The sequence below is a fragment of the Ostrea edulis genome, chromosome 9 (assembly GCF_947568905.1).
Source record: "Ostrea edulis chromosome 9, xbOstEdul1.1, whole genome shotgun sequence".
Lineage (NCBI taxonomy): Eukaryota > Metazoa > Mollusca > Bivalvia > Ostreida > Ostreidae > Ostrea > Ostrea edulis.
In genome coordinates, this window is record NC_079172.1 from 30,153,040 (window position 1) to 30,167,100 (window position 14,061).

Here is a 14,061-nt window from a genome sequence, read left to right on the forward strand (position 1 = left end):
ACTGCTGATCTGTAGATCGAGGGTACAAATTCAAAGTCCAGTAGGGTTCTAACTACTTTTTACAAAAACTGCATTTTTTACTAAATGTTTAGTGAAAGTTTTCAAAACATTGTACATATTCTCCACTTTTCATTCCTATCAGATTTCTGTGTTGTGTTAAATATTCCTCCTTAAACCTTTTACATACATGTAAAGAGCTATGAAATACTTATAGTTGTACTTAAGAAAATTATGCATTTATTCATTAGGTTTTGATTTCAACATTTACATTAATACGGAGCATTACAAAATGTTATTTAGCCTTTACACTAAATGATTGCATATGCTAATTTTGTTTGTAATTCACAGATTGAAATGGAAGGCAAAGAAAGAACAGGGATATAGAAGGGTATTTATTAATTCTTTGTATTTTAAATTAAAAAAAATTCAGTGTCTTGCCACAAAATTTATGATGGAACATAAAAAAGTAGGGGTAATTTTTTAATTATTTGCCAAGAAACTAAACTGTTGCACAACATTTTGGCTAATTAAGAAGTGCAGATGATTCAAAGAATTAGTGTTCTATGAAGAAAAATATACCAAGAAAATTAAAAAAGAAAAGGAGAAGAAAAAAACAGGAATATCGGAGGGTAAATACTAAATCTTGCCACAAAATTATGAAAATGAATATATAGTCCTTGTTATATGGGACAATGGGTTCAAGAAAAAACTTATCCAAGGGTTCGAGATATTGAGGTTATACTACACATGAAAGAAAATGTAGTTGGGATTTCCAACTTTGACATATTCATAGTATTCAAGATTAATAGAATCCTTCATTAGTATGAGTGTAGGATTGGGAAATTCCACCGAGGGTACAAGATTCGCAGTCTAGGACGAGGCTTTGCCGAGTCCTAGACAGCGAATCTTGTTTCAGAGGTGGAATTTCCCTATCCCACACAAGTAAATAATGAAGGATTACTTTTCTCACTTAAAAAACTCAAGGTTGTCCACCAGAAAGCTATACTACATTAAAATGTAAAGAAAACTATGCAAAATATTTTACTTCACCTTGTAACGTATATCGAAGAAAATATATGACCTCACAATCAAATGACGTCGTAGCAGTGTGAGACAGAAAAATCTCACATGGCTGTCTCACATTGACAAAGTCGATCTCACACTGGTGATAATGTGAGAAATCAATGTTCAATATGCCAAAGTCCAACTGTATTGCAATGCCTTGCAACAAAATTTATGATGGAACTTTAAAAGACTAGGGGTTTTATATCAAATTCTTTAATTATGATTAATGGCCAAGAAACTGAATTCCTATAAAAATTTTGGCTTGATTAGTACAAATGTTTTAAAGAATTTGTCTCATATTAGGAAAATATATCAACCAAATTCATGAAGTACGTGTAACAGCATTAGTACCCAGGGCCGAGTTTTGCTAAAGGTTGCAAATTTTGTTGTAAACATAGGCTTTACGATTGATGTTACGGGTGTGGAAACTCCGTTTTACGAAAGGCCATAAGTGCTCCCGTAAGCGTAGCATTAATCGTATGTTCTGACGTATCTTACAACTATAATTCTTTCATATAGTTTGACAAAAAGGATAGTGTATATATGACTTTTGTACATTCAAAATGATTACACTTGCTTTTCTATGCAAACTATAGGTACCCAAATCATTGCAAAATTGGAATAAAATGCATTGTTGTCTGTTTTTGTGCAGTAGACCAATTTGCACTTTGTTTTATCAGTGTAATATCATTATAGATAACATGATATTTGATTTGACAATGTGTGTTTTATAATCATAGCCTGCTAATAAAGGAATGGGATATTTTTTTTACCAACAAAATATATGTGCAGTGTACATTAACCCCCCCCACCCCACCCCACCCCACCCCCCTTTTCTTGCCGGAATAGCAGTGGTCCACATATCGTTACAATATTTCGAAATATGGACTGCATTATGATAAAAATTACATCTTCAATAGCTTGCAATCATTTGATAAAAAATAAATTATTTCAGTGAGAAGGAGCTTTTCAAAAATGCACAAAGTGCGTCACAATGCACGTACGTTGAGCATGACGTAATTTGAGGTTAGTGTGACGTCAGAATTAATTTAGAAAATGATTCTATATTTTTTGGGTAGGCGAATCTCTATGTTCAAGTGTTCTACAATAAATATACATCCGATTTTATTGACTATGATTTTACTATCTTTGATATTGCTATCATTTTTCTATTATTTTTTTTCATGTATACTAGAACAGGGGATACATGTTTGAAAAAATATAATATAGGTTATAGACCTAGATGCATATGGAACACATATCATAATCAATCTCAGTCTGGCTTTGTCTTTAGGGCAAAGGTCGAGTTCCAACATTTTCTATGAATAATTTCTTTTTGTAATTAATGATTGAATTGCTCTCCTGTTTTGCAACATTTTGAAGATAGAACAAGATTATGTCATTGATTAGGATCTTGTCACAATTATTAATAATTTCATAATGATCACATATTTGGTAGATTTCTTATAATTCCCATGTCAATTATCAATTCATTTGATCTTTTCATCAGACATGCAGTTTTAAAAGTTACGTGTAGATTTACATCAGCTTCAAAGCACCTGTACATTTTCTCGTAATTGTCCACGTAAACGTATGTTACAACTTTTATTAAAATGCAATAAACTCGTAAGTCATGTTTATGTCTAGGTTTACACCTACGTTTGAGTTTACGACCTTTAGTAAAACTCGGCCCAGATCTCTACTATTTCTACCATAAATCACGAAATTAAAATACAATTGTCTCGGGGTATTCATATTGACAATATTTTATCCTGCAGTTTTATAGCTTTGTGATTAAAAAATCCTTCTACTTTAAAATGTAGTCCTCTCCAAACCCTATCTAAATTTAAATTGACATATAAGAAAATTCAGCAGTAACAAATATGTTATATATCTGCATGGGCCAGTACAATGATAATCAAATCTTTTTCCAGTAATTTTTTTATTTGGGACAGAGTCCTGGCCCACATGTAATGAATATTAACCCAGAGCATGTTCTTTTCAGATGAGGTTCATGAGCAGAAAGAAGGCAGCCAATGAGGTAAGATTTACTTGTATAGATTTGTATACTTGTACAGTAAAACATGCTTAAATAACAAACACCCTTATAACGAATTTACATTATTGTGAAGTGATACATTTAATCTCCTATGGGAGAAAATTAACAAAATGTTTATTGGAAAGTTTTGTTTCCTTTTTTCATTGGCCCTGAAGTTTGCTTTAACTGTGTTTTATTGTATAATGAAGTTTGATTATAATGACCTGTTTTTTGCTGGCCCAGGAGGTTCGCTATAACCGTGTTTTACTGCATCTGTTAAGGCTGAAACGATTCACCAAAATATCGATACTGTTCTACATAAATGCTCGATTCAATGTTCGATGCATTGTATCAATTTTCTGTTCGATGCGTTTATTACAAACGGGTTCAGTAAAATACATCAGGCTCGGCCTGTACTTATTATCTAAAATACCTGCATGAGGGACAAAATAAGAGTCCAATAATGTTCAGATTGTTGTTTGCCTTGAGTCTGATGAAAATAATAATGAACTTTATCGTTTGAACTACAGAGTACAGATCCAACAGGCATCTTACCGTTTGGCAGTTTGGAAACATTTTGCTTTTAAAATTATGATTGTGAATCTTGGTAATTAAATTTTTTTTCAATGTTATTATTGGTTTCATCTGTTAAATGTATTGTATTGAAAGTATTGAATTGCTGCATAAGTATTGCAATATGTATCGTATCGTGAAAGGAGCGTATCGTTTTAGTCCTAGTATCTGTATCTGCCCCTCCATGAAAGCACTGATCCATCAACTTGACAGAAAAACCTATTATTTATAAAAAGAAATGTTGTCAAGTCTGACAGAATATGAATGTAACATAAATTACAGTAAAGCACAGTTACAGCAAACACACTTATGATGAATTCATGCTTATAGCAAACACACTTAAAATGAATTCATGCTTACAGCAAACACACTTATAATGAATTCATGCTTACAGCAAACACACTTAATATAATGAATTCACGCTTACAGTACAATATGGTTACAATGAACACCTTTATGAATTCACGCTTACAGAGAACACACTTACATATGTATAATGAATTCATGCTTACAGCAAACACACTTATAATGAATTCACGCTTACAGCAAACACACTTATAATGAATTCACGCTTACAGTACAATATGGTTACAATGAACACATTTATGAATTCATGCTTACAGCAAACACACTTATAATGAATTCATGCTTACAGTAAACACAGTTACAGCGAACACACTTATAATGAATTCATGCTTACAGCGAACACACTTATAATGAATTCATGCTTACAACGAACACACTTATAATGAATTCATGCTTACAGCGAACACACTTATAATGAATTCATGCTTACAGCGAACACACTTATAATGAATTCATGCTTACAGTACAATATGGTTACAATGAACACCTTTATGAATTCACGCTTACAGAGAACACACTTATAATGAATTCATGCTTACAGTACAACACGGTTACAGAGAACACGTTTATAATGAATTCACGCTTACTGCGAACACACTTATGATGAGTTCATGCTTACAGCAAACACACTTATAATTAATTCTCACTTACAGTAAAACATGGTTACAGTGAACACACTTATAATGAATTCACAGTTACAGTAAAACACAGTTACAGTGAACACACTTATAATGAATTCACACTTATAGTTATACACAGTTACAATGAACACACTTATAATGAATTCACACTTATAGTAAAACACATTTACAATGAACACACTTATAATGAATTCACACTAACAGTAAAACATAGTTACAATCAGTGAACACACTTATAATGAATTCATGCTTACAGTGAAGTGATTTTCATTCCCAGTAGTTTTTAAACATATTATAAAATTATTTGATATAAGTTAAGTTTATTTGATGAATATTTTTTTTGGTCCTCAGGGCATCACTATAAATGTGTTATATTGTATTGTATGCCTCCATGTAAAACAAGCTAACATAAATTCATGTCTCACATTTGTCTTTATATTTCAACAAACATTTACATATCATGTTGCATTCCAAATTTCAATGCCATTTGCAGTTTATATATATGCTTTTATTTTATGTATGTTGACTCTATTTTTAGACCTGTCCAGTTTGTTTGGAAGATTTTGAACTGAAGGAGTACATAGCTGTCTGTCGCTGTGCCCACTGCTTCCACATGAAGTAAGTCCCACTGCTTCCACATGAAGTAAGTCCCACTGCTTCCACAGGAAGTAAGTCCCACTGCATTCACAGGAAGTATTTCCCACTGCTTCCACAGGAAGTAAGTCCCACTGCTTCTACATGAAGTAAGTCCCACTGCTTCCACGGGAAGTAAGTCCCACTGTTTCCACAGGAAGTAAGTCCCACTGCTTCCATATCTAGTAAATGTGATATACATCAAAGTCTGTATAAAATATGTGTATCACCACATGTAATAAATGTGATATTACATCAAAGGCCGTGTAATATATGTGTATCATCATATGTAATATATGTGATATTACATCAAAGGCCGTGTAGAATATATGTATCACCTCATGTAGTAAATTTGATATTACATCAGAGGCCGTGTAATATATGTGTATCACTACATGTAGTAAATTTGATATTACATCAGAGGCCGTGTAACATATCAGGCAACGAAATTAAGGGGAAATACTCGCTAAATGCGAGTTCAAAATTGAATTTGCGAGTAAAAAATCACAAGTGATTGCAACATTTTGCGAGTGAAAAAACCCCTATCTTTTCCCCGGATTTCCTCGGTTTATTGGCTGTACTTTGAAGTTTACAATAATTTTGTCTTGTGCATAGAAACGCTTTACAGAATGAATATACAAGTATTGAAAAAGTAAACGTGGATCGAATAAATAACTAAGGCCAAGGTCATCTCATCAGTCAGTGATGTCGAAGATGGCCTACTTCATACACACTTCGAACGTCTCAGAGATGTCTGATTTAAATAGCAAGCATATTGATCTTGTCCGTGTATACATGAAACAACACATGACAGCGTGTCACCGTTTCATGCGGTGTCCTTCTTTACTCTATAGTCAAACACTTCGAGTTCGCAGGGTTTTCTTTTCAACTAGAATTTTTTTAGATGAAATTTCCAAAAGTTTTGAACATATAGTTTGAATTGGCGCAACAGTCTTCAAGATTTCAATCCACATGATGTTGTAAATAGGTGGTAGATCTCTGGACAGCGAGTACGCCGCACAAGTGTACCCTATGACCCTCACCATGTATGTTGTCTGATAATTCATTGAATTTTAAATGAAAGAATTCGCAATCTTATTTTTATTATTGCACTTTAAAGGAGATTTTAAAAGATTTTCCCAAAATTTTGATAAAGAGACATGCTTGTTTTCTTAAATTCATGTAAAACAGTAATTGATTGAAAAATGCTAGTAAAAGCTCAATTTTACTAGTTGGAAAATAATCCACTAGCTAAAATTTGCTAGTGGTGAAAAAAGTTAATTTCGATCCCTGTATATGTGTATCACTACATGTAGTAAATTTGATATTACATCAGAGGCCGTGTGATATATGTGTATCACCACATTTAATAAATGTGATATTACATAAGGGGCCATGTAATATATGTGTATCGCCACATGCAATGTGATATTACATTAGAGGCTAAGTAATATGCATGTATCACCACATGTTAATTTTGTTTTGACTTGGACAAAGAAAGTTTTTGCTGAGGATATTGACAGTTTTGCTAAAACGAGTTTAAGGTTCAGTACAAATAGACAGTATCTTATTCCTTTGAAAATTAAGTGCTAATTGCTGTACATAAATCATGTTTTGTACAGTAGAAGAAGGAAAATAAGCTCTTTCCATTCTAGTTTCCTCTCTCGTTTTTCAGATGCCTTTTAGAGTGGTTACATCATAAAAACATGTGTCCAATGTGTAAGGCTCCAGTGCAGTCCGGCTGTTTGGGCGAGAGAACGGGACTAGTTTCTGTGCCCATACCCCCGAGAAGTTTCCCTGCTCAAGCTCAAGCAAACAGCGTGTGATATTATATGTGCTTTGATTTTTTTTTTTCAAAATATGTTCATTTTTGTACTGTGTGATTGATAACAATTATATTATATGGGCAGTTACTATGTATTTCTCAAGTAGTTGAGGGAAATATGTTTCATTTTTTGGAGTGTTCTCGTCCATGTAAACCACTTGTTAAATTTATTTTGTGTATACGCGTTAGTTTTCACTGATGAGGCAGGGCTTGTTCAGTAGAGGCAACGTTAGTGGTGAAGATGCTAGCCTTTTTTCAGCACATTTTTATGTTTTAAATGATATTAAAGTTTGAAATGTAGTTTAGATTTGTGTGTCAAAATTATCTGCAATTGTCAGAAAGCTGTGATATATATGTGTTATATATAATGAGAGAGTGGAATTGTTAATGCTGGTTTGTTTTTTTTGACTTTTAAAGATTTTTTCTCTTGAATGTGGCTTAAGCAAGAGCCAGGCTGTTAAAAAGTGGAATTAATTCCCCCCAGAAGACTGCATTTTAGCTTATGATAATTAAGATTTTTGACAGTTTTTAGAGGGTTGGTGCTGCTGTTGCTTTCATCTGCTTTAGAATCATTTCCGTATAGTCCGTGTTTCAAGTTGTTAATTTAGTCCATACTGTGAAAAATCGATGAAGACTGTCCATTGTGGTGAGTGGTCATATGTGAGATGGACAGTTTCCACGGACTTTTTTAAAGAATGTACTATGAAATCAAATTTTGGATCCTGATTGCATATTGACTTATAATGTTATTTCAGTCATTCTGATGAATTTTAAAAAAAAAACTATGCATGGACGTTTGAAAACCAAAGACTTGCGTAGCCATTTAGGAATCGGGGAAAGTAGAGGCTTTTCTGATAGTGTTGGAAAAAAATGTTGTTTTAGACGATTTTTTGACGTTTTGAAGAGTCGCCATAAAATTTGTGTGTGATGGTACTTTACGGGAATATTGACATTATGCTGCTGATCAAGTTGTGATATTAGAGATGTATTTTATTACAAGTACGCGTATGTCTTCCAGTGTGTCGTTATTATTTGTTTTAAGTGTCGTGGTCGTAAGGTTTATGATACATACTGCATACAGAGATATTTTCGCATCATGTTATTTTCACCCATATCTATTAGAGAAAAAGGACTTCACTTAGATATGAATCTGCTGAAACTTGTGTTTTTTGCTACTTTCAAGTTATGAATGAATTCACACTGCACAGCTAGAGTTTAATATTTTCCCATTTAAGATAAGGGCAAAATCGGTGAAACTTGTTTTTAAAAACTGACCCCAAAATTTTCCAATATATTGTATATCAGGTTTTATTTGTTGGGTTGGAAATGTTCGCTTTTTGGTCGATAAAGAAAATTGGCCAAAAAATGAAAGTGCTAAAATTCCTATATGAATTTGTGCCAAAGATTTTAAGCTACTTTTTTTTTTAAATATCTGCTAAATACTCCTACTACCAAAGTTGCCTGATATGCAATATATTATATGGGTACAACTATGCAACCAAAGAAGAAAAAATGAAGATGTTGTATCACAAGGAAAAAATGTTTCTTGAAATACTGCAGTGCCATATTTGCAAAATGTGTAGTTCATAAACTAAGGAACTATGGGTGTAGACATGTTATTGTTGATCAAAGACATATTTATCTGTAACAAACACTGTACTATATAGCAGTGTTTCAAATAATTAATATCTAAAGTGTGCTATGTTTTGAATTGGCTGGTATTGAATATGTACATTAAAGTGTATTGATGTCGGAGGTCAATAACTAATTCAGAGCGAGGACAGAGTCCTGAATCTTAGGTTAATAAATCCACATGTTGTACTAAATTGACAGACTTGCAATTGTTATATTATTTATCTGTATCATTTTAGTATTGAAACTATTCTAGATTCTCTCTAGATATATATTCAGAACTGAAACCACACTTAAAAAGTGTAGAAATATTTAAGTTATGAAACATTTGGTGCAATGTCTAATCAAACTAGAAACAAATATATCTGTTCAAAAGTACAAAATGAAGGGAATCGAAAACCTAAAAAATTACCTATTTTGATGGAAATTTGCAATTTTAGTTTTAATTCACCGAAAAAACAAAAATTGAAAGGAGGAAATAAATTTGATATACGGAAGTCGGCCATTATTAGAATGTTGCATTACCACCTTAATTGGAAACACCTGTGCAAATCCTTCATTTTATAATTAATTATGTGAGCCAATCATAGATGCTGAAATGTTATAGAAAAGTAATAAAGCATGTTAGCAGAATTGTGTGGAAAGATTCTCAGAATCTGTATAATTTAAAACAAATACCGTATGATTTTGGAGAATATTTTACCTGTATATTATTCACGTATAAGATTATGTGTGTATTTTTATATCTATAGTAAGGTTCATCTTGTACATTGTAATCTCTTTCTTTCTCCATTTGACAGCCATATATTAAGTAACTGGTGCTTTAAAAATGGTTGATTACTATTAGTAATACTTGTATATACATCTGTAGTTGTATATTTATTAAATTGTTGGCATTATCTTATTTTGTATATGAAATTAGTGATTTCATAGATAGGGCTGTATTACCTGGGAAGCCGGGCGATGATTTTATAGTTGGGGCTATATTACCTGGGAAGCCGGGCGATATCACAAGCATTGACCTTCATGTATGATGTGCATATATTGTGGAGATGTTGAGGTTTGGAAGGAACATTCCTGAAATTGTCGTGTTTTATCATTAAAGATCCAATTTCATGTCACACGCCCACAAAACCTATTAGGTCAGAGATGAAACTGACACTGCATGTCAATTAAATGAGAGACATTTCATTCAGTGTGATTGATGTCATTAGGTGAGAAAATTGCTGCTGGTTTTGCGAAAACGCCCGTTTTTGTAAGTTACAGTATAACAAGGTTACAGTGAACACACTTATTATGAATTCATGCTTACAGTGAAGTGATTTTAATTCCGTGTAGTATTAAAACATAAACTTACTGGATATAATGAATTACATTTATAACTAATTAAAATAGTTTGTCCCCAGCACTTTACTATATGTGTGTTTCACTGTATTCATCTGCACATTCTGTTTGGCTCTGCTGGTGAGTACTATATAGAGGCAGCTGATACATTGTAGCACAAAATGCTCAGATCCCATGCTTGTTATAAACCAAAATTCATCATATCCAATGAAATTTTCTTCTCACAGGGGAATAGATCAGCATAAATTCATTTGTTTTTACTGTATAAGTGGTGGTGGCATTGAGTGTCTGGCTTTCTATAATATGCATATATAGGTCTTGTCCCTTGGAATTATTATGCTAAGGTGCAAAATTCAGATGTGATGATTGTCATTAGTTTAAAAGTGAATGAAAAGATCATGTTCATTTAATATTTTAGCTAAAAACCAAAGAGGGTTCTTAGGTGTTTGTGTTTCATTGGGGATGATTAAAAAGGCAGACATTTTAAATATTTACATGTAGCAATTCAGTTATAGCAAACAGTTGTAATAAATTGCCACTTATATCATAGCGATTTCCATTACCTACATAGACACATGTAAAAGTAACAAATAAATCAATAGATGTAACTTACAATGTACACCTCATACTAAGTGAAACAGATGATTGGCTGTAACAATGTACATGCACTTCTTACGACATGAAACAGTATGTCCCTGATGATTGGTTGTAACAGTGTATACACTTCTTACTGAGTGAAACAGTACGTCCCTGATGATTGGCTATCACTGCATGGGCTGTATTGTACTTGGGAGTTTTTGGTGATTCACTGAAATTAGTTACAATTAGTATATGAAGTTCACTTAATGATTTCAAGTCTGTCAGCTATTGATGTGTCTGTACATTCTTAAAAGTATAAGTGAATTTGTTAAAAGTTTTTTTCTTATTACATATTTTAAGACTGCCTAATTATACCATTTATCAATCCCCCATTATTAAGTGCAAAAAAATACATACACGTACTGTTTGTAATCTAGATGCATGGAATTTTGTGATATTGTGCATATTTAATTTCTATAAGCAAGATAATATATATATACAATGTGATGCCTTTCAGTTTTGATGTGTGATTGACATTTATGAAATTTTAAGTTTACGATTACATAATGCTTCAGATTATTTTTGTAATGTCTCTTTTGGAAATATGAATCTTGTTACACAAAAGGTAGATAACTCTATATATCACACTTTGTACATGGTAAATGTAAGGAGATCCGATATATTGAATTTGAACAATCTAATTGTTCGGAGTCCATTGAATTTGTACTACTAGAAAACAGAACCCAAACAGATGATTTTTAATCATATTACGAATTTGGCATGAATTATCTTTCCTAGAAAGAAGGCTACAAATTTTTTAGTTTTAATATTTAGTAGTAAAGTAATTATTATAGATTAATATAATTAATTATAGATGGTGTTAAATGAGACCAAGATGTTCTAGTCCAAAATATATGACATGAAGGGCAGATAACTCTGAATTTCACTACAAAATATTTGAAAATCTAAAATCGTTTGCCTATATTCCTAGATAGTGGTCTATTAAGAATTATTGTAAATTTCATGATGTACACACATAAATGTGTAGGATTCACACACAGCAAAAGGATGAAAAATTGGGAATATTTAATATACGTGTGCAATTTTACTATGTACTGCATTGGGTGTAAATTGTATATAATCTGTATATGGGAAATTATTTTGTTATAGAATTGGTGTAATTATTGTATTGCAATGCTAAGATATGCTTTGTGTTTATATACATGTATCGAAAGAGACCTGGTCATATAGATCTATCATTTTTTATTTTTTACGATATATTTCAACAAAATCAGAAGGAATTTAAACTATAGTTTAAGTTCTATGAAATCATTACCACTAATCAGAAATTGAATAAATTTCAAAGCAGAGAGGTTAAGATAATATTTAATTATCACACATTAAAATTTCTTAACATTTCAATGCTTTAAAAATACACATTTTAATTGAGTTGGCAACAAAACATTTATTTGATCAGCATGACGAGAAAACTTCCAACATTTTTATATTCTGATCAATGGTATGAATTTCATAAAAGTATGACCAGAGATGATTATTTTGGGACAATGTTTTGAAACACAAATTTTTCAATGAAACATAAGGGATGACCGACTTCTGGCCAGGCACTTAATGTATACACACAGATGTGTTGCTTTTATTCAGAATGTTAAAATGAGGGGCGAGATTGAACAAAATCACTGGTGCTGTATAATGTACTCCCAAGACTGGTCTAATATGATCTTAGTCTGAAACAAGACTTTTACATGTTCTAATTTTTCTGAAATTTGGATGCAAGATGCATTCATCATGAACATCATTTGATAATTGTCAATAATTGTTACCTTTTAATACTTTTAAATATTATTTCATGTATAATGTCAATTGATACTACTGTGTTCCTGTTGAAGATATATCTGTGAAATCATTTGATTGTGATTTTACACTGGGAGACATGTATGAGCTTGAAATAGGAGTCTCCCATTTCTCAGGATGATAATTCTAACAGAGAATTGTTTTGTATTGTGGTTATTTCTCTCTGGATGCTGTATACAGATGATGACATGTAAACGGTAATCTGCAAAGATCATAAATGTCTTCTGAAAATATTGAAATTTTTTTGTAAAATGTCTTATGAAAATATTTGTTTTATTAACAAAATGACTCAGCCTGTGCCTTAAATCATCATTACAAGCAGGTTGAAATGTATGCACCTACATCTCCCCTTTTGAGGAGAAAGGATCGAACATTCTCCTTGAAAGGCGAGAGGAGTGGACGTTTTAGCTGTGGCTTGTGATGATGATCTTTCAGAAGTTTGTGCACACAACAGAGAATGTTTTAGGGAAGGGAGTGGGGATAAGCCTCTTAGTTAAAAGTTAGTAGACAGTAAACTAACTCCCAGTGCATTAGGTTGGGGTTGTTGATTACCGGTAGGTAATATAAAATAATGTATATATGTATCAATGCAACAGTACTATGCACTCTTTGTTATCCTTGCATTGTTTTGCAATAAATTGTACATAACAGAATAAAAACCCTTATGTACGTATTATTTACTCTATATGCTGTCATCAAATAAAAAACTGTTATTGATTTTCCATGTCTCAATGAGTGATATATTTAATGCAGTTTTTATACAAAGAGTGTAGTAAAGTAATAGTGATCTTTTACACCCCCCCCCCCCTCACCTTTCAATAAGAAATTTTATGCAAAAGTGGCTGTTCAATAGAAAACTACAAATCTTTTATTTGTGCAACTCATCGACATGTACATATAATGCATTACAAGTCATACATCTTGAAGCCTACTGGTGGGGGGGTGGGGGGGCTAAGAGCAACTACTTGTAAAAGTGGGTCAATCTTGATAAAAGATGGAACTCAAATTCAATAATGCTGTTCACTAGAAAGCTACACTGCAAATCTTGCTCATATATCATAGTGTAGCTTAATAGGGTAAAACTGTGCCAAGGGTCATAACTGGTATAAGTGGGTTTATTGATGACAACAAGGGTCCAACTCCCTCTCCTGTTCAATCCCATTTTATATTGTTTAATCAAAATGTATTCTAATAGTTTTTTTTTTTAAAAATATGCTACCACACTTCACCCCTTGGCTTGGTGCATTGCAAACAGACTGGATAATGGAATATTTGCCACTTTTTACTAAATCTAAACTGCAAACATAATTTTCATTACGTGAAGATGCTTGTATTTGGTGGTGGGTCTATTTGTAACAATTAACAAAATGTGTTTATTTAACACTGATGAATTATGGCAGAGAAGTAAATTTGGTACCAAAAGAAAGGTCTTGTCAAAAACAACACACAAGTAGAATATGAAAGCCCTATCACTGTCCATTCAAGTTATGGCC

At 32.4% G+C, this 14,061-nt stretch overlaps 1 protein-coding gene across 2 annotated transcripts in view; it reads left to right on the forward strand.

Annotated features, from left to right (window-relative positions):
* Positions 1-9,677, forward strand: part of LOC125657824 (RING finger protein 24-like) — an 11,884-nt gene extending 2,207 nt beyond the window's left edge. For both annotated transcript variants that reach the window (XM_056150160.1, XM_056150159.1), the window contains exons 3-6: positions 349-388; positions 3,071-3,106; positions 5,222-5,301; positions 6,992-9,677. In XM_056150160.1, coding sequence (XP_056006135.1) covers positions 349-388; positions 3,071-3,106; positions 5,222-5,301; positions 6,992-7,142 — 307 coding nt within the window. In that variant the 3' untranslated portion in view covers positions 7,143-9,677. The remainder of the gene's footprint in view (positions 1-348; positions 389-3,070; positions 3,107-5,221; positions 5,302-6,991) is intronic.
* The last annotated feature ends 4,384 nt before the right edge of the window (positions 9,678-14,061 follow it).